Source organism: Thamnophis sirtalis, unplaced genomic scaffold (assembly GCF_051295495.1).
Source record: "Thamnophis sirtalis isolate CommonGarterSnake01/CBP01778 unplaced genomic scaffold, rThaSir2_p1.2 scaffold_2, whole genome shotgun sequence".
NCBI lineage: Eukaryota > Metazoa > Chordata > Lepidosauria > Squamata > Natricidae > Thamnophis > Thamnophis sirtalis.
This window is the reverse complement of record NW_028261382.1, coordinates 42,615,080-42,635,673: the sequence shown is the minus strand read 5'-3', so window position 1 is coordinate 42,635,673 and position 20,594 is coordinate 42,615,080. Positions and strand designations below refer to the sequence as shown.

General features: G+C 46.7%; 1 protein-coding gene across 1 annotated transcript in view; it reads right to left on the bottom strand.

Moving 5' to 3' along the window:
- The window catches only part of PACS1 (phosphofurin acidic cluster sorting protein 1), an 86,964-nt gene that overhangs the window by 15,221 nt on the left and 51,149 nt on the right, over positions 1 to 20,594 (bottom strand). Inside the window, exons 16-31 of the mRNA XM_087707663.1 lie at positions 19,058 to 19,073; positions 18,048 to 18,371; positions 15,919 to 16,008; positions 14,286 to 14,411; positions 13,993 to 14,137; positions 13,112 to 13,203; positions 12,577 to 12,657; positions 12,266 to 12,325; positions 11,134 to 11,294; positions 9,432 to 9,525; positions 8,277 to 8,357; positions 8,055 to 8,170; positions 6,066 to 6,204; positions 4,283 to 4,387; positions 1,894 to 2,000; positions 489 to 643 (exon numbers count right to left, since the gene is read on the bottom strand). Coding sequence (XP_087563789.1) covers positions 489 to 643; positions 1,894 to 2,000; positions 4,283 to 4,387; positions 6,066 to 6,204; positions 8,055 to 8,170; positions 8,277 to 8,357; positions 9,432 to 9,525; positions 11,134 to 11,294; positions 12,266 to 12,325; positions 12,577 to 12,657; positions 13,112 to 13,203; positions 13,993 to 14,137; positions 14,286 to 14,411; positions 15,919 to 16,008; positions 18,048 to 18,371; positions 19,058 to 19,073 — 1,892 coding nt within the window. The remainder of the gene's footprint in view (positions 1 to 488; positions 644 to 1,893; positions 2,001 to 4,282; positions 4,388 to 6,065; positions 6,205 to 8,054; positions 8,171 to 8,276; positions 8,358 to 9,431; positions 9,526 to 11,133; positions 11,295 to 12,265; positions 12,326 to 12,576; positions 12,658 to 13,111; positions 13,204 to 13,992; positions 14,138 to 14,285; positions 14,412 to 15,918; positions 16,009 to 18,047; positions 18,372 to 19,057; positions 19,074 to 20,594) is intronic.

Sequence of the window (20,594 nt, the reverse complement as noted above, 5' to 3'; positions counted from 1 at the left end):
AAGCCGTTACCATGGCAACTCCACTGCGCTGTACAGTAGAAGCCATTTTACGGCACAACAGGCTGTATCTTAACAGAACTTGATTCCAAAATGCACACTATCACTGTCAAAGGTACTGTGATTTGACATTATAGATATAATGGTCTTCCAATATCTCAGGGGCTGCCCCAAAGAAGAGGGAGTCAAGCTATTCTCCAAAGCCCCTGAGGATAGGACAAGAAGCAATGGGTGGAAACTAATCAAGGAGAGAAGCAACTTAGAACTGAGGAGGAATTTCCTGAAAGTGAGAACAATGAACCAGTGGAATAGAAGTTGCCTCCAGAAGTTGTGAATGCTCCAACACTGGAAGTCTTTAAGAAGATGTTGGATTATCCATTTGTCTAAAGTGGTGTAGGGTTTCCTGCCTAAACAGGGGGTTGGACTAGAAGACCTCCACGGTCCCTTTCCAACTCCTGTTATTCGACGGCATTCTATTCTAATTCTGTTACCTAGAGGGATGATGAGGAATCTCATGTGATTGAGCCAGTCCGACGTTTTATTGGCCAGCTGCTTCACGAAAAACCTCAAAATGGCACTCAGGTAACTCTGGCCCCCGACAGAGACCACCTTCACCGGACGCGGCATGGAGGAGTTGCAATTGCAGCTGCAGAGAGAGAGAGAGAGAGAGAGAGAGAGAGAGAGAGAGAGAGAGAGAGAGAGAGAGAGAGAGAGAGAAAAGGGAAATTAAAATGGGTGGGTGGGTTTCAGGAGCTTGGCCTCTGGAGGAGGGAAGGGAGGAATCTATCTATCTATCTATCTATCTATCTATCTATCTATCTATCTATCTATCTATCTATCTATCTATCTATCTATCTATCTATTTGACTTATATACCGCTTCATAGGGCTTTCAGCCCTCTCTAAGCGGTTTACAAATATTTTTTTAGCAAATTGAGCCAGCAACTTGCCCCCAACAATCCGGGTCCTCATTTCACCCACCTCGGAAGGATGGAAGGCTGAGTCAACCTTGAGCCGGTGAGATTTGAACCGCTGAACTGCAGATCACAGTCAGCTAAAGTGGCCTGCAGTACTGCACCCTACCCACTGCGCCACCTCGGCTCATGTTGACAGACGCTGTGGAGAGGCTCTTGATTTAAAGGCTCTCCTGTATGGAGAGGATGCCGTGTGATGGGTTTCTTCTACTTGTGTATGTGTAAGGCAGGGGTGTCAAACTCAAGGCGACCGGACCTGGCCTGCGGGGTACAATCTGACCCACGGGCCTGCCCTGGAAACAGTGAAGGACGGCCCGCCGGGGCTTCTGCCAGGGAAAACAGGGCACCAGGGCCGTCTGGCAGTTCTCAGCTGCCTTCAGAGTCAGACATCAGTGAGGCAGAAGAACAGCTGGAGCCTGTTCCCAGTGTGCGCATGCGCAGAGCTGCCAGATGAAGGGAAGAGCTCAAGAACAGGGGTCGACTTGGGAGTAAGGCCACAGGTGGACGGTGAATGGCCCCTCCCAGACGGAATAAAAGAGGAGCGAAAGGGGAGTGGAGTTTGCAGGAGACCATTAATTCTCTTCATCGATTCGTGACTCTCCGAGACTCCTGGCCAAGTTCTGCAGAGATCAGCCTGGCAGCTCTCCAAGCCAGATAAGGTCTGTGACCGTAAATCCTCCCTTGAAAGACTTTGCTGGATGCGAAGGAGCGGAATTCACAGTCAATTAAGAAAGAAAAGGGCTTTTGCTCGGGACCAGAAAATGCAAATAATTTTTGGTGACCGCTGCTGAAATCCAGCCTCTCTTTTTAAGAGAACCTCCAGTCAGAAGCAGGATGTCATACCCTATCAACCCCCCCTTCTAAACGCTGCCAGTTGTGAGATGAGCACGAGGGACCGATGGGACCGATGGGGGTGAACTCACTATCTCTGGATCCGGGTGAGGAGAGCCGAGAGGACAGCTTGCAATTCAACAGTGGAACAGGTGCAAACCACGGGTTTCTTCTGATCCTGGAGGAGTTCGGCTACGTACTAGAAGCAAAAACAAGGAGGCAAATCAGGCCGAGGGAGGGACATGGCTTTTGGCTGATAAAGCTGCCGTGGAAAACTTTTTTCCCCTGATGATTAATCAACAGAGGAGAATCTTGGGCAGCTCGGGGTTGAAATGAGGGGTCCTTCCAGAGGTGGGTTCCTACCAGTTTGCACCTATTCGGTAGAACCGGTTCGTCAAATCTACCGAACCGGTTAGAAGAGGTTCCACCAGTGGACCCGGAAAGTAGGCCACACCTACAGAAGAGGCTCCAAACTTTTTTGAAACCCACCACTGGTCCCTGCGACCAATTCGATCTCATAGATTGGGCCTCCTCCGTATTCCATCGGCCAGCCAGTGCCGGCTGGCAACTACAAGGAGGAGGGCCTTCTCAGTAGTAGCCCCGACCCTTTGGAACGAGCTCCCCGTGGAGATTCGTACCCTCTCCACCGTCCAGGCCTTCCGCACAGCCCTTAAGAACTGGCTAGCCCGTCAGGCCTGGGGATAAGGATAGCCGCCCCTCCCGAATGATGAATGTATGTTGCTTATTACTTTTATTATATGTGTCTATATCATTGTTTGTGTTCCCCCTCCCTGATTTTATGTGAGCCGCCCTGAGTCCCCTCAGGGAAAAGGGCGGCCTACAAATGTTAATAAAATCTATAAAAATCTATAAATCTATTATTCTACACTATCATGCTCCTATTTATAAAACTCAGTGCCTCTGTGAAAGGTAAGGATGACTACTGCGTTTGTGGTGCAATCAGAACATTGCGAGTGTTGAAGTTGTTTTAATGCAAACCAAAGATGCCTTTTAAAAAAACAAGTTTACATCCTATTCTTATGCATGCCAGTGCTGTGTGTGAGGTCATTTAAGGTGATTCTGACAAGTGTTGTCGGCATCTTCATATCCGGTCACATGGGGGGCAAGCCACTCCCACAAAGGAGGCCACACCCACAGAGTAGGTTTAAACAATTTTTGAAACCCACCACTGGGTCCTTCCTGCTGAGTTTGGGGGTTTTCTTGCAGACGTTTCGTGACCCAACCAGGTTACCTCATCAATGCTAGAAAGGGGAAGAAGGAGGAGGAGAATTGTGGAGTCCTTGGTGCTCTCTGAGTTTGATGGTTTCCTTGCAGATATTTCATGGCCTAACTAGGGAACGTCATCAGTGCTAAAAGGGAGGGGGTTTCCAGAGAGGGGGAGGGGGACTGTGGGGTCCTTGGTGCTCTGTGAGCTTGGTGGTTTCATTGCAGATGTTTCATGAACCAACTAGGGAATGTCATCAGTACTGGAAGGGAGGAGGGTTTGTGAAGGAGGAGGAGGAGGAGGAGGCGGAGGAGGAGGAGGGGGGGGATCCTTGGTGCTCTCTGAGCTTGGAGGTTTTCCTGCAGATGTCTCATGACCCAACTAGGTAACGTCATCAGTGGTACAAGGGAATGGGGATTGTGGGGAGGAGGAGCAGGAGGAGAAGAAGAAAAAGGAGGAGGAAGAGGAGGAGAACTGTGGGGTCCTTGGTGCTCTCTGAGCTTGGTGGTTTTCTTGCAGTCGTTTCGTGACCCAACTACGGAACGCAATCAGTGCTAGAAGGGAATGGAGGAGGTGGAGGAAGAGGGGAAGGAAGAGGAGGAGAAAGGAGGAAGAGGACTGTGGTGTCCTTGGTATTCTCCGAATTTGCTTATTTTCTGGCAGGCGTTTCATGACCCAAACTAAGTAACATCATCAGTCCTAGAAGGGAGTGGGACTTGGGAGGAGGAAGAGGAGGATGACGACTGTAAAGTCCTTGGTGATCTCTGAGCTTGGTGGTTTCCTTGCAGACATTTCTTGACCCAACTAGGTAACATCATCAGTGCTAGAAGGGAATGGGGAGGAGGAGAAGGAGGAGGAGGAGGAGGAGGAGATGGAAGAGAAGGAGAAGGAAGAGGAGAAGGAGGGGAGAATTGTGGGGTCCTTGGTGCTCTCTGAGCTTGGTGGTTTTCCTGCAGACGTTTCATGACCCAACTAGGCAACATCATCTGTCTAGAAGGGAGTGGGGATTGTGGAGAGGAGAAGGAGGGGACTGTGAAGTCCTTGGTGCTCTCTGAGTTTGGTGTTTTTCTTGTAGGTGTTTCATGACCCAACTAGGTAACATCTGCCCACACACAGCCTTCTAGGTCTTCATAGCTGAGAAGCGGAATTGGGTTTCGGCAAAGGTCATGAAATAATAAGACTTTGCCAAATCAGCGTCAACTTTTGCCAGCTGGATTGCCATAAAGAGATCCAGGGAGATCCAGCTACTAACTTACCTGGCCTTGCCAGTCCACGGCATTCACCAGGATTACGTTTTCGGGCAGCGCGGCATCCGACACGAGGATTTGATTCAACTGGTCGTAAACAACCTTGCGAGGAATCTGGGAGGAGAAAAGGAAGCAGGTTTTGAAGGGCTGTCAGCCTTTCGGGGTAACCCAGACAAGCAGCACAACTGGGAGTATTAATTGTGTCTTTTGTGTGAGATTTTCATGAAATCTTCATCAAATGGGAATCCTGCAGGTTGTTGTAAGTCACTGTCTGAATGCTTCTGAAGCACAGCCTGAAAAGCTGGTCCAGTAGATAACTCTCTAGATAATTCCACCCAACAAGTCAACTCAGTTCAATGCAAGGCAAGTTAAGCCAACCAACTGAATAAAAGGCAAGGCACCTCAAGTCAACAAGTCAACTCAGCTCAATACAAGGCAACTGAAGCCAACTCAATTCAACTCAACGAAAAGCAACTCAAGTCAACAAGTCAACTCAGCTCAATACAAGGCAACTGAAGCCAACTCAATTAAACTCAATGAAAAGCAACTCAACTCAACAAGTCAACTCAGCTCAATACAAGGCAACTGAAGCCAACTCAATTCAACTCAATGAAAAGCAATACAACTCAACTCAACTCAACAAAAGGCAACTCAACTCAGCTCACTGCAAGGCAAGTTAAGTCAACTCAACTCAATAAAAGGCAAGACACCTCAACTCAACAAATTGACTCAGCTCAATGCAAGGCAACTTAAGGCAACTCAATTCAACTCAATGAAAAGCAATGCAACTCAATTCAACTCAATGAAAAGCAACTCAACTCAACAAGTTAACTCAGCTCATTGCAAGGCAACTTAAGTCAACTCAATAATAGGCAAGGCAACTCAACAAGTCAACTCAGCTCAATACAAGGCAACGTAAGCCAACTCAATTCAACTCAATGAAAGGAAATGCAACTGAGCTCAACTCAGTAAGTCAATTCAACTGAAGGCAAGGCAACTTACGTCAATGCAAGTCAACTACTCAACTCAACAAAAGGCAAGGCAACTCAACTCATAAACTCAACTCAACAAGTCAACTCAGCCCAATACAAGGCAAGTTAAGCCAATGCAATTCAACTCAATTAACATCAAGGCAACTCACCTCAGCAAGTCAAGTCAACTAAATGCAAGGCAAGTTAAGCAACTCAATTCAACTCAATGAAAGGCAACGCAACTCAACACAACAAATAAGCTCAATACAAGGCAAGTTAAGCCAACTTAATTCAATGTAACTCAATTAAACAAAAGGCAAGGCAACTCAACTCAATGCAAGGCAAGTTAAGCAACTCAATGCAACTCAACTCAATGAAAGGCGAGACAACACAATTGGTCAACTCAATTCAATGAAAGGTAAGTCAACTCAATTCAATAGGTCAACTCAACTCAAGGCAAGGCAAGCTAGGACAACTCAACTCAAGGCAAGGCAAGCTAAGCCACGTCAACCGAACTCAATGAAAGGCAAGTCAACTCAACTCAACAAGTCAAGTCAAGTCAACGCAAGGCAAGCTACGTCAACTCATGAAAGGCAAGGCACTACCCAATTCCGCACCCACTCATCAGTTCCGGTTAACACATTTCCCCGTTCCAATATGAAACCAGGGGTACACGGCGCAGCCCCACCCCATTCTTACTCCAACGGAAAGTTCCTTCAAGAGAGGAAGTTAATTCTGTCGCTACCACCGCCCTCCCTTCTCCCAAACTCCGCCGAAAGGGGGACTGAGCCACGGTTAGGGGCACCGTAGTCGTAACTCACCTGCGTACTGTGACATAAATCCGGGGACCTTTCGCTGTCGGAGCTGTTGGTCCTTTCGCTCAGCGGCTTGGAGAGCTGACGTTCCTTGAGCGGGGTACTGCGCTTCTGACGAGGGGTGTGCACGTTGCTGTCCATTTTGCTGTCACCGATAGAAGAAGCATATTAGTTCATTGAATTTAGTGCTGTAACACTCAAGGAGGATAATCAAAGTGACGCCACAATTGGAGGGGAAGTCCAGTGTTTTCTCCTCCGTAACCCGTCAAAACCGCGGTCCACTAAAGCGCGCCCGATTAAAGCGCGTACGTGACGTCATCAGCAGCGCGACAAATACGACCGCGGAGAAAAAAGGGCGCTTTAAAAAGCGCTTTTAAAGCAAGCCGATTCACATAAAGGTAAGGGTTAGGTTAAGGGTTAGGGTTAGGTTAAGGGTTAGGGTTAGGGTTACGTTAAGCGTTAGGGTTAGGTTTAGGGTTAGGTTAAGGGTTAGCGTTAGGTTTAGCATTAGGTTAAGGGTTAGGTATAGGGTTAGGTTTAGGGTTAGGTTAAGGGTTAGGCTTAGGGTTAGGTTTGGGGTTAGGTTAAGGGTTAGGCTTAGGGTTAGGTTTAGGGTTAGGTTAAGGGTTAGCGTTAGGTTTAGCATTAGGTTAAGGGTTAGGTATAGGGTTAGGTTTAGGGTTAGGCTTAGGGTTAGGTTAAGGGTTAGCGTTAGGTTTAGCGTTAGGTTTAGCGTTAGGTTAAGGTTTAGGTTTAGGGTTAGGTTAAGGGTTAGGCTTAGGGTTAGGTTTAGGGTTAGGTTTGGGGGGGGTTAGGTTTAGATTTACGTGTTAATTTTAAGTTTACCGCTCACAGCGTGCTGTTTTCGTCACGCTGTGATGACGTCACGTACGCGCTTTCGTCAAGCGCGCTTTAGTCTACCGCGGTTTTGTGGTGGAACCTTCTCCTCGACTTACAATCATTTGTTTAGCGACACTTTGAAGAGTTCATTGGCCCTGAAAAAAAACAGGGACTTACAACCTGTTCCAACCTAGGCTTCCCAAGAGCATGAAGCAAATTCACATCCAGCAAAGTCTTTCGAGGGAGGATTTACGGTCACAGACCTTATCTGGCTTGGAGAGCTGCCAGGCCGATCTCTGAAAAACTTGGCCAGGAGTCTCGGAGAGTCACAAACCGATTAAGCGAACTGATGGGTCTCCTGCAATTGTCTCCTCCAACGGAGCTGACAGTGAGGAGGGTTGGGGAGGAAGATGGGCCAGTCCTGGAATCTGGGGAGGGCTCTGTGTCGGAGGCAGAGAGGGGGACAGAGCCGTCTGACAGTTATCAGCTGCCTTCGGAGTCAGACATCAGTGAGGCAGAAGAACAGCTGGAGCCTGTTCCCAGTGTGCGCATGCGCAGAGTTGCCGGACGAAGGAAACTTTCATTTCATTTCATTTAATGAATTTATAGGCTGCCCAATCCTGAAACAGCTAAGGAACAGGTGTCGACTTGGGAGTAAGGCCACAGGTGGTCAGTGAATGGCCCCTCCCAGAGGATATAAAAGAGGAGCGAAAGGGGAGTTTGCAGGAGACCATTAGTTCGCTTCATTGGTTTGTGACTCTCCGAGACTCCTGGCCAAGTTCTGCAGAGATCGGCCTGGCAGCTCTCCAAGCCAGATAAGGTCTGTGACCGTAAATCCTCCCTTGAAAGACTTTGCTGGATGTGAAGGAGCGGAATTCACAGGGAATTAATAAAAGGGGTTTTCTTGGGTCAAGGAGTCGGCTTCAGGCTCTTGGGAAGCCTCGGTCAGAAGAGGACCTCGGGAGATCCCTGCCAGATCTCGCCGTACCGCTTCTCCAGGTGGGACCCTGCTGAATACCCCCTCTCTAACCACTGAGCCATCGAGGCTCTATTTTAAATAGGTTTTTTTCTCAGATTTTAGCAATAATTTGTGTCTGGAACTCTGCCCTTTGATATTGGCCCAAGGAAATCATCAAGAAGGTTGACTACACCAACCTGGGCGATGCCATGCTCTGAAGATCCCCCTTGCTCGTTTTCATCGGTGTCTTGACCTTTTCGGGGATAATTAAGGTGTTGGATAAGTCCCCGTAAGTGTCCTGCTCGTTCCCTTCCTAGAAAAATGGGGAGGGGGGGTGAGGAAGACGTTCAGTGCTTTTTTTCCCCCTCCCCCTCCCCCCAAGGAAACCAGAGAGAATCTGCTACTTTCTAAGTGCTTACCAGAATGTCTGTTTCGTTGATGTTGTCATCCATGTTTTTGGTCCGATTCGGTTTGAGTTTATCCCCGGACGAGGCTTCGATCTGGATCAGTGAAGGAGAAAAAAAGGTTATCATATCTATCTATCTATCTATCTATCTATCTATCTATCTATCTATCTATCTATCATCTATCTATCTATCTATCATCTATCTATCTATCTATCTTATCTATCTATCTATCTATCTATCTATCTATCTATCTATCTATCTATCTATCTATCATCTATCTATCTATCTATCTATCTATCTATCTATCTATCTATCTATCTATCTATCTATCTATCATCTATCTACCTACCTACCTACCTACCTACCTACCTACCTACCTACCTATCTCTATTATCCATCCTATCTATTTGTCTGTCTGTCTGTCTGTCTATCTATCTCTATCAATCTCTCTCTCACTCTGTTTATCTATCTCTTCCAATCTCTCTCTCTTCTATCATCTGTCTGTCTGTCTGTCTATCTATCTATCTATCATCTATCCATCTATCCATCTATCATCTATCTATCTATCTATCTATCTATCTATCTATCTATCTATCTATCTCTCTATCTCTCTATCTCTATCTATCTATCTTTCTTTGTCTCTATCAATCTCTCCTATCATCCATCTATCCATCCATCCATCCATCCATCCATCTATCAATCAATCTCTCCCTCTCTTCTATCCTCTATCTATCTGTCTATCTATCTATATCTATGATCTATCTGTTTATCTACCTCTATCAATCTCTCTCTCATATCATCTATCTATTTATCTATCAAAATGTATATTCTAGCTTGCCTCTAGAATGCCTCGAGCAATTTCAACCAAACCTGGTACACAAATGACTTACTCTCTGGGGGGAAAAATACTGTGGGGGGTAAGACATCCCCAACACCCCTCAGTGTGTCTGTGTGTATGTTCCTGCATAACTTTGGAATGCCTGGGCTGATGAAATGAAAAGGAATAAATTGTATCTATAGTGTCAAATCATAGTGCCTTTGACAGTGATAGTGTGCATTTTGGATTCACGTTCTGTTAAGATACAGCCTGTTGTGGCTGGAATTGCAATATAGTTTATAACGTTCGGTTGGCTCTTTCCCAGTTTTTATTTTTCCCCGGCGACTTACCGGACTGGTGGCATCCTTGCCGAGGCTCCCTTTACTGTTCAGGCTTCCAATTTCTGTCTGGGAACTGGACTGGGACATTCCTTCAAAGAAAGGCCTGGAAAAGAGAACAGGGCGGGGTCAAGCGGCTGCCCAAAATCAAGAGGAGGGGACGATGGTCCCAGATTTTCCCAAGAAGAGGAGAGGGAAAAATCTGGGAAAGGCCACAGAGTTAGAAATCTCCCTGGAAATAGCAATAACCCTTAGACTTATATACCGCTTCACGGGGCTTTAACAACCCCTCTCTCTAAGCGGTTTGCAGAGCCAGCTTTTTGGCCCCCAACAATCCGGGTCCTCATTTGACCCACCTCGAAGGACGGAAGGCTGAGTCAACCGGGAGCCTGGTGAGATTTGGACTGCCAAATTGCCAGCAGCTGGCAGGCAGCAGAAGCAGCTTGCAGTACTGCACTCTAACCACTGGGCTACTGCGGCTCATAAAAATCCTAGAGTGTAACCTGTACTAACAACTATCCTCTCCGACTTCTCTATCAATCTCTCTCTCCTATCATCTATCCATCCATCCATCCATCCATCCATCTCTATCACTCGCTCTCTCTCTCTCTCTCTCTCTGTTTATCTATCTTTATCAATCTCTCTCTCTTCTATCATCTATGTATCTATCTTTCTCTCTATCAATCTCTCTCATCCATTTATCTATCTATCTATCTATCTATCTATCTATCTATCTATCTATCTATCTATCTATCTATCTATATCACACACACTCTCTCTCTCTGTTTATCTATCTTTATCAATCACTCTCTCTTCTATGATCTATGTATCTATCTTTCTCTCTATCAATCTCTCTCTCCTATCATCCATCTATCAATCAATCAATCTATCTATCTATCTATCTATCACTCTGTTTATCTATTTTTATCAATCTCTCTCTCTCTCTTCTATCATCTATCTATCTATCTATCTATCTATCTATCTATCTATCTATCTATCTATCTTTCTCTCTATCAATCTCTCTCTCCTATCATCCATCCATTTATCTATCTATTTATCTATCTATTTATCTATCTATTTATCTATCATCTATCTATCTATCTATCTATCTATCTATCTATCTATCTATCTATCATTATCTCTCTATCTATCATCTATCTTTTTCTCTATCAATCTCTCTCCTATCATCCATCTAATCTATCTATCTATCTATCTATCTATCTATCTCTATCACTCTCTCTCTCATCTATCTATCTATCTATCTATCTATCTATCTATCTATCTATCTATCTATCTATCTATCTATCTATCTATCCATCCATCCATCCATCTATCTATCTATCTATCTATCTATCATCTATCTATCTATAATCTTTCTCTCTACCAATCTCTCTCTCCTATCATCCATCCATCCATCCATCCATCCATCCATCCATCCATCTATCTATCTATCTTTCTTTCTCTTGGAACTGGAGGGGTGGAAGCTGCCAGCGTGGCAGTGGGAGATGGGACCATGGGATGGTCTTGTGGGTGTGGGGGGGCAAGAGCTTGAACTTTCAACTGGGTGGGGGAAACTCAGGAAGCTTTCAGATTCAAGTTTTCCCAGCTGTGCCAACGTGGCTCTCTTAATCAATCGGGACTTTGAGCAACCCTTTGCCTCGGACTCTCGATTTACTTTGGGGTGCTATTTGGAGCCCTGACGGCTGTGCCTTACTTGAGTTTGGGCTTTGGGGTGCTGAGGATGCTCTCGGTATCCTCCATCTCGGGGCCGCTGTCGCTGGGATTGTACATCTCCAGGCTGTCATAAAGGTCATCTAAATCTTCTTCCACCTCCCGGATCTGCTCCCGAGAAACGTGTTCTAAGCCGAAGCCCACCTGGGGGAGAGGGGGGGGGGGGAGAAAAAAGGCTTTGCGGTCAAGATGGGGGCTCCACTCTCCAAGGGAGCATTTTCACAGCTTCATTGTAGGGCGGTGTGTGTGTGTGTGTGTGTGTGTGTGTGTGTCTGTCTGTCTGTCTGTTTGTGTGAGAGAGAGAGATAACTTGGCTAATGAGGGACCAGAATTTAGGATATTAAGCCAGGCCACGGTTGAGTGAGTTGCACCTAATTTTCACTTTTCACTGTGGCTGGAAAGGGAGGGAGGAAGGAAGGAAGGAAGGAAGGAAGGGGAAAGAGAAAGAGAAGGGAGGAAGCAAAAGGAAGGAAGGAGGGAAGGAAGAGGAAAAGAAGGGAAGGAAAAGAGAAAGAGGGGAAGGGATGGAGGAAGGAAGAAAAGGGAAAAGAAGAGAAAGAGGGGGGAGGGAGGGAAGGAGATAGGAAGGAAGGAGAAAAGAAAGAGGGGGAGGGAGGGAGGAAAGAAGAAAGGAAAGAAGGAAGGAAGGGGAAAGAGAAAGAGGGAGGGAGGAAGCAAAAGGAAGGAAGGAAGATGAAAAGAAGGGAAGGAGAAAGAGGGAGGGGAAGGGATGGAGGAAGGAAGAAAAGGGAAAAGAAGAGAAAGAGGGGGGAAGGAGGGAAGGAGATAGGAAGGAAGGAGAAGACAAAAAGGGGGAGGGAGGGAGGAAAGAAGAAAGGAAGGAAGAGGAAAAGAAGGCAAGGGAAAGAGAGAGGAAGGAAGGAAGGGGAAAAGAAGGGAAGGGAAAGAAGGAGGGTCAAAGGGAGGAAGGAGGAAGGAAGGAAGGAAGGGGAAAAGGGAAAGGAAAGAGAAAGAGGGAGGAAGGAAGGGGAATTCTGGGATTCAGGCACCAAGCTACCAATGAGAAGAAACACGGTGTTGGAAGCTTATAGCTTTAGTCTGGCAAGATTCAGTCCCACAAATGAAGCATTGGGACTCGAGGGGATTTCACTTACCTCATCCGAGACTTTGAACCTTTTCAGCAAAGCCACAAACTTCTGCTTAATATTTGGCTGCTGTGAAAAAGAGGGATTGTTTGCTTGTTAGGAAAAAGGGGACCCAGGCCCAGCCGGGATATAACAACGTATAAAACTTAACGACTTAAGGGTTCACGTCCAGCTCTGCCTTTTGCTAGAAGAGAAGAGAACCGGGAGGGGGCTTTGAAGGTCTTCTAGTCCAACCCCTTGCGCAGACAGGAGCCCCCTGGACCCTTCCAGACAAAGGGTGGGCCAAAATAACTATTGCTACCACCTCCAACATGACTCACCCGGGTGATTGCAGAAGTGGAGGTGAGTTTCCTCCTCGGTTTCTTCACCTTCCGAAGATCGTCGTCTTCGTAGAACAAATCCTGCCGAGAGAAAAACGAGAAGCCGTTGCAGGATTCAAGCAGATATACGGATATACATATAATAGATAGATAGATAGATGGATGGATGGATGGATGGATGGATGGATAGATAGATAGATAGATAGATAGATAGATAGATAGATAGATAGATAGATAGATAGATATAGATAAAAGAGAGAGAGAAAATAGACAGAGAATGAGAGAGAAAATAGATGATGATAGACAGATATAGAGAAAAGAGAGAGAAAATAGACACAGAGATAGATAGATAATGAGAGAGAAAATGGATGATGATGATGATGATAGATAGATAGATAGATAGATAGATAGATATAGATGATATAGATAGATAGAGACAGACAGACAGATAGATAGATGGAGAGACAGAGAGAGAAATAGATAGATAGATAGATAGATTAAGTTTCCATCCCGTCAAGAAGGAGGGTAGGTTTACCTGTCCGTGCAATGGGTCGTCGCTTCCTTCCTGTTCGGACGAGAAGCTCTCCTCTTCCTCCTCCGAGTAGTTATCAATGTCCGGGGATCGATCTGGGAAGCAAGACAGATGATCAATAAAGCTTGGGAATTATGCTCCTTCACAGCCCGTAATGAGTCCCGAATAGTTTGTAAAGACTCCGACCGAAGTCTGCCAAAGTCTTTCGGGAATAAGGCTGATAAGCGCCCAGCTTTATCTCCCTTGAAACGCTGCCAAAGATCTAACTGTCAATTTTAGCTTTGCAAGGCCACACGGAGCACAGAGTCAAAACAGAGCTTCAGACTTCAAACCGACAAGGACGAACAAAGTTGCTTCCTGCAAAAGGCTCACGTTCCTTTGCTCCTCCTTTATGTCTTGTGGGAGGGGCCAATCATCTCCAAGCCTTACTCCCCAGTTGCCCCTTTTGTCTTAACTGTTCTTGCCTTCTGGCAGCTCTGCACAGCACTGGGAACAGGCTCCAGCTGTTCTTCTGCCTCACTGATGTCTGACTCCGAAGGCAGCTGATAATTGTCAGACGGCCCTGGCCCCCTCTCTGCCTCCGACACAGAGCCCTCCTCAGAGCCTTCCCCAGACTCCAGGACTGGCCCAGGTTCCTCCCCAACCCTCCTCACTCTCCGAATCGGCTCTCAGTTCCACTGGCGGGACACAACAAGCACAATGTCAGATGCTACTTCATTGAATAATCAGGAAAGAAACCACTCAACTCCATTTGCTTGAGATTAAGTGTACTTTTTGCTAATTACAAACAAATAGTAGCGAAGCAAAGCTGAATCTGGTCAATCAGGCGCGAAAGCAACGGAGGCTTAAATGCATGGCCGTAAAAAGCGAGGAGCTGCCCGCACCTGATAATTTGGACTTGAGTCCTTCGTGGTCGATGGGCTGGCTGGACAGGGAGTAGATTTTGATCTCGGCCACCGGAACGGAGACGTCTTTGGCGTTGCTGTGCAGTCCCAAAACCAGCGCCCCCTCGCTCGGGTGCTGCATCACCTGCCAACGAGAAACAGAAGGCCAAATTTCCACGGTGTTTGTGTGTTTGTGTTTGTGTGTCTCCGGAAGCTGAAAACCCATGGGGCAAAAATGCCTAGAGGGCCAGGTGGTGATTTTCCACCTGGGCCTTCCCATCTGCCTCACCTACCTCGGCCATGTTGATCAGGCCCACCGCCAAGGTTTTGTAGCCCAGGAAAGTCCGGTTTTTGTACCGCTTCCTCCTCTGCAACATGATCTGCAGCTTGTTGGCGTCTCGCTTCAGGAAGTGAGGGTACTGCGGGAAGAAAGGCGGGGGAAGAAAAGATTTTGGGGGGGGGAGGAAGAGGAGAAGAGAGGAGGGAGAAAAGAGGGAAGAGACCAAAAGAGAGGAGAGGAGAGAAGAGTGGGAAACCATGAGAGGAGAAGAGAGGAGAGAAAAGGGAAGAAACCAGAAGAGAGAAGACCAGAAGAGGGGGGAAAAACAGAAGGGAAAGAGAAGAGAAGACCAGAAGAGGGAAAAGGGGGAAGAAACCAGAAGGGAGGAGAAGAGAGGAGAAAAGAGGGAAGGAATCAGAAGGGAGGAGAAGAGAGAAAAGAGGGAAGAAACCATAAGAGAAGAGAAGAGAAAGAACAGAAGAAGAGGGAAAAGAGGGAAGAAACCATAAGAGAGAAGAAGAGAAGAGAGAAGTGGGGAAAAACCAGAAGGGAGGAGAAGAGAGGAGAAAAGAGGGAAGAAACCATAAAAGAAGAGAAAGAACAGAAGAACAGAAGAAGGAAGAAACCAGAAGGGAGGAGAAGAGAGGAGAAAAGAGGGAAGGAACCAGAAGGGAGGAGAAGAGAGAAAAGAGGGAAGAAGCCATAAGAGAAGAGAAAGAAGAACAGAAGAGGGAAGGAACCAGAAGGGAGGAGAAGAGAGAAAAGAGGGAAGAAACCATAAGAGAAGAGAAAGAAGAACAGAAGAGGGAAGGAACCAGAAGGGAGGAGAAGAGAGAAAAGAGGGAAGAAACCATAAGAGAAGAGAAAGAAGAACAGAAGAGGGAAGGAACCAGAAGGGAGGAGAAGAGAGAAAAGAGGGAAGAAACCATAAGAGAAGAGAAAGAACAGAAGAACAGAAGAGGGAAAAGAGGGAAGAAACCAGAAGGGAGGAGAAGAGAAGAGAGGAGAAAAGAGGGAAGAAACCAGAAGGGAGAAGAAAAGAGAGCAAAGAGGGAAGAAATCATAAGAGAGGAGAGGAGCAGAGAGGAGAGGAGAAAAGAGAGAAGAGGAGAGAACAGAACAGAAGAGAACCTTTATTGTCATTTTTTACTGTAAGCACACTGGCACACATTAAAAAATGAAATTGTTCTCTGCTCTCAAAAGAAAGTATATATCTACACATACACAATACACACACACACACACACACGGCATGGTTTTTTTTTTTGCTACAAATGCCCCTTCTAGCACTGATGATGTCCCCTAGTTGGGTCATGAAATGTATGCAAGAAAACCACCAAGCTCAGAGAGCACCAAGGACCCCACAATTCTCCCCTCCTTCTCCTCTTCTTTCTCCTTCTCTTCCATCTCCTCCTCCTCCTCCTCCTCCTCCTCCTCCTCCTCCTCCTCCTCCTCCTCCTCCTCCTCCTCCATTCCCTTCTAGCACTGATGATGTTACCTAGTTGGGTCCTGAAATGCCTGCAAGAAAACCACCCAGCTCAGAGAGCACCAAGGGCCCCCTCTCCTTACCACCCTGAGCTACCAATATTCTTCTTTGCCGGTGCGATGTTTTGCGAAGAGCCGGAATCCCGCTAAAGCCCGCTTACCTGTAACGAGAACGTCAGCTGAAGTTCCGTTTCTACGAGCCCGCTGACGGGCAAGACGATCTCGTTGGACCTCAGGATCCGCTTGGAACCCTGCAAGAGGCGTGGGGTCAGTTCGTCTGCTGGGAAAAAGCAGCCGAGGCCGGATCGGAGTTCCCCGAAGGGTAGATTACAAAGGGTAGGCTCACGGTTGACTCGCTAGGCCGCCTCGCTTTGCAACCACGCGACTCTAATGGGCGGAGGGAGGGAAGACGCTGGAAGGTAGGGAAGGGAGGTTTTGGGGAGGGAGCTGGGAAAGTCCGAAGCAGACAGACCGCTCTCAAAAAGAAAGAAAGAAAGAAAGAAAGAAAGAAAGAAAGAAAGAAAGAAAGAAAGAAAGAAAGAAAGAAAGAAAGAAAGAAGAAAGAAAGAAAGAAAGAAAAAAGAAAGAAAGAAAGAGAGAAAAAAGAAAGAAAGAAAGAAAGAAAGAAAGAAAGAAAGAAAGAAATGAGAGTGTGCAAGAGATTGGGGGAAAAGAGAAAGTTTTCCTTATGATGTTTGCGCGCGAAATCATTCGAGCTGGCTTTTCTATTTCTGCACCCATGTTGACTCTTCGGTAAAGTTATATACTCTCGGGAAAACGATGTCCCCCACATTTTCTCTTGCTGTCTGACCCAGTCGGATGGTTGAGAGCTACGGGTCGGTCCTCGACGTACGACCACAACAGAGCCCACAATTTCTGCCATTAAGTGAGACATTTGGGAAGTGAGTTTTGGCTCATTTGACAGACTATTTTTGCCACGTTTGTTAAGAGAATCACTGCAGTCGATCTGGCTCCCCCACTGATTTTGCTTTTCAAAAGGTTTTATATACATAAGTCTAAGGGCTATGGCTATTTTCTTTCCTTCCTTCCTTCCTTCCTTCCTTCCTTCCTTCCTTCCTTCCTTCCCTTTCCTTTCCTTTCCTTACCTCCTTTCCTTTCCCTTCCTTCCTTCCTTCCTTCCTTCCTTCCTTCCTTCCTTCCTTCGAATACAGTGTTGCAGGCTAACTCTGCCCACTGCCAGGAGTTCAATCCTGACCAGCTCAAGGTTGACTTAGCCTTCCATCCTTCCAAGGACCCAGATTGTTGGGGGCAAGAGGCTGACTCTGTAAACCGCTTAGAGAGGGCTGTAAAGCACTGTGAAGTGGTATATAGGTCTAAGGGCTATTCCTATACAATACAATAGTAGAGTTAGAAGGGACCTTGGAGGTCTTCTAGTCCGACCTCCTGCCTAGGCAGGAAACCCTATACCGTTTCAGACAAATGGCTATCCAACATCTTCGTAAAGACTTCCAGGGTTGGGGCATTCACAACTTCTGGAGGCAACTTCTGTTCCACTGATTAACTCTTCTAACTGCCAGGAAATTTCTCATCAGTTCTAAGTTGCTTCTCTCCTTGATTAGTTTCCACCCATTGCTTCTTGTTCTGCCCTCGGGTGCCTTGGGGAATAGCTTGACTCCCTCTTCTTTGTGGCAGCCCCTGAGAAATTGGAAGACTGCTATCATGTCTCCCATGGTCCTTCTTTTCATTAAACTAGACATATTCCCAGTTCCTGCAACCGTTCTTCGTATGTTTTAGCCTCCAGTCCCCTAATCCTCTTTGTTGCTCTTCTCTGCACTCTTTCCAGAGTCTCCACATCTTTTCTACATCGTGGCGACCAAAACTGGATGCAAATATCCCAAGTGTAGCCTTCCCAAGGCCTTATAAAGTGGTATCAACCCTTCACGTGATCTTGATTCTCTCCCTCTGTTGCCCGCCCTTCTTTCCTTCCTTCCTCCCCCCCCCCTTCCTTCCCAGTGGTTAGAATACAGTATTGCAATATAACTCTCACCACTGCCAGCAGTTCGACCCTGACCAGCTCAAGGTTGACTCGGACTTCTATCCTTCCGAGGTGGGTAAAAGGAGGACCCAGATTATTGTGGGCAAGAGGCTGACTCTGTAAACTGCTTAGAGAGGGCTGTAAAAGCCGGGTGAAGCGGTATATAAGTCTAAGGGCTACTGCTATTTTTTTCTTTTTGGAGCAGCTCCGCATTAAGTGACACAGTGAGTAACTTCTGTGACTCTTAAGGGCCACAAGATAGTTGCCACATCCTCATTCCTCAGTGTGACATACCTGCAACTTGACGGCAATCACCACCGAGCTGAGATCCTTATCCATCTCCTTCAGCATGATGAGTTTCTTCAAGGTCAGACTGAACAGCCTATACAGAGAGAGAAGCGGAGGACAAAAATCCGTCAAAAATCCAGTTAGACATCTCTTGATCGTGATGGAAAACAGAAAGAAAAAATGATCTGTAGCAGGGGGTCTCCAGCAAAGCTGGCTGAGGAACTCTGGGGAGTTGAAGTCCACAAGTCTTAAAGTTGCCAAGCTTGGAGACCCCTGCTCTATGGGGCATTTGCCCAGAGCGGGGATCAGCAACCTGTGGCTCCGGAGCTGCATGTGGCTCCTTCATCCTTCTGCTGTGGCTCCCTGTCGCTGATCAGTCAAAGGAAAAAAGGACGCTGCACTAGGAGGAGACTCTATGGTGGGAGAACTGGACTTCCAGCCAGTAAAAGGACACCGTCAAGGAGGAGACTCTATGGTGAGAGAACTGGACTTACAGCCAGTAAAAGGACGCTGGGCTAGGAGGAGACTCTATGGTGGGGGAACCAGACTTCCAGCCCGTAAAAGGACGCCGGGCTAGGAGGAGACTCTATGGTGAGGGAACCAGACTTCCAGCCAGTGAAAGGACACTGTCGAGGAGGAGACTCTATGGTGGGGGAACCAGACTTCCAGCCCGTAAAAGGATGCCGGGCTAGGAGGAGACTCTATGGTGGGGGGAACCAGACTTCCAGCCAGTAAAAGGACGCTGTGCTAGGAGGAGACTCTACAGTGGGGGAACCGGACTTCCAGCCAGTAAAAGGACTCCGTGCTAGGAGGAGACTCTATGGTGGGGGAACCAGACTTCCAGCCAGTAAAAGGACGCTGTGCTAAGAGGAGACTCTATGGTGGTGGAACCGGACTTCCAGCCAGTAAAAGGACTCCGTGCTAGGAGGAGACTCTATGGTGGGGGAACCAGACTTCCAGCCAGTAAAAAGACGCTGTGCTAGGAGGAGACTCTATAGTGGGAGAACTGGACTTACAGCCAGTAAAAGGACGCTGGGCTAGGAGGAGATTCTATGGTGGGGGAATCGGACTTCCAGTTGGCTCCAGAATTGAACAGGAGGCTTCCAGTTAGAATCTTTGTCCTAACCGGAAGTTGGAATACCGGGGGAAAAAAATTGTTTAGGGGGATTTGGAAAGAGATAATATTCATCGGTGCAGCGGTGAAATTCAACTTTTTGGACGAGCGGTTCTGTGGGCTTGGCGGGCATGGCAGGGGAAGGGTACTGCAAAAACCCCATTCCCTCCCCACTCTGGGGCCAACCAGAGGTGGCATTTGCCGGTTCTCCGCACTACCCAAAACTTCCGCTACTGGTTCTCCGGAACCTGCTGAATTTCACCCCTCCACCGGTGTATTATAATAAATACGACGGTCAAAATTAAGTGTACAATGTGAGCACCGTACAAATAGTATATATGTTGTTGGTTTCTCGCACTGGTTTTAATGGTAAGTGAAACGCCTGGACAATCACACTGTATTCAATCTATTCATATGCAAATAATAATAATAAAAAGATTTAACAACAACAACAAAAAAAGACTATTCCCTAACAAACGATGACCTTTAACAATTAATATTAGCCACCTGGAAAAGGCCAATTTAACCCCCGGGGAAAAAAATATCAGCTCTTCTGAACGGCCAAGAGGCCATTTTTGTATTTTAGGTTTGTTCCCAAGCGGAGAATTACGGAAGAGGCTGCGACTTTATTGTTTATTAAAACAACCCACAATATTTATTCTGGAGTGGCCCTGCCTGTGGGATTTTTTTTTATTTTTATTTTTAAGCATTAAGATACGTATTAGCTTGGCCCCCTTTGGGCTACACAGAGGGGAAAATGAGCAATTGGAAGTGCATATTTGTGTGTCTGTGTGTGTGTTTGTGTGTGTGTGTGTGTACGTTAGCTGGCTAGTTTTAACAAAAGAAACTTTTTGGGTTTTTTTTTTTTTTGTTTTTTTGGCTGAAAATCTTCAAGGGGAAAAAAACCGTCTGCCTTGAAGGGTTTGATTGTTGATAAGGATCAGGAAACAATCAATCATAAGCCTCTGGAGAGAAACAAATAGGATTATGCTGACAGCTCTGCGCACACACAAACACACACACACACATACACCAAGCTTGGATTTGCCACCTCTAATTTTTCCCTGCTAAACACAAAAACAGACTCCTGGAGTCGATTTCCAGAAATGCCACTTGCAAAAAGAAAGTATCTCTCTCTCTCTCTCTCTCCCTCTCCCTCTCCCTCTCCCCCCCCCCCTCTCTCTCTCTCTCTCTCTCACACACACACACACACACACGAATAACAACACCACAAGCTTGGATTTGCCACCTCTACTTTTTCCCTGCCAAACTACCTGTGTCGATTTCCAGAAATGCCACTTGCAAAAAGAAAGGATCTCTCTTTCTCTCCCTCCCTCCCTCCCTCTCTCTCTCTCTCTCTCTCTCTCTCACACACACACACACACACACACACACACACACACACACACACGAATGACAACACCACAAGCTTGGATTTG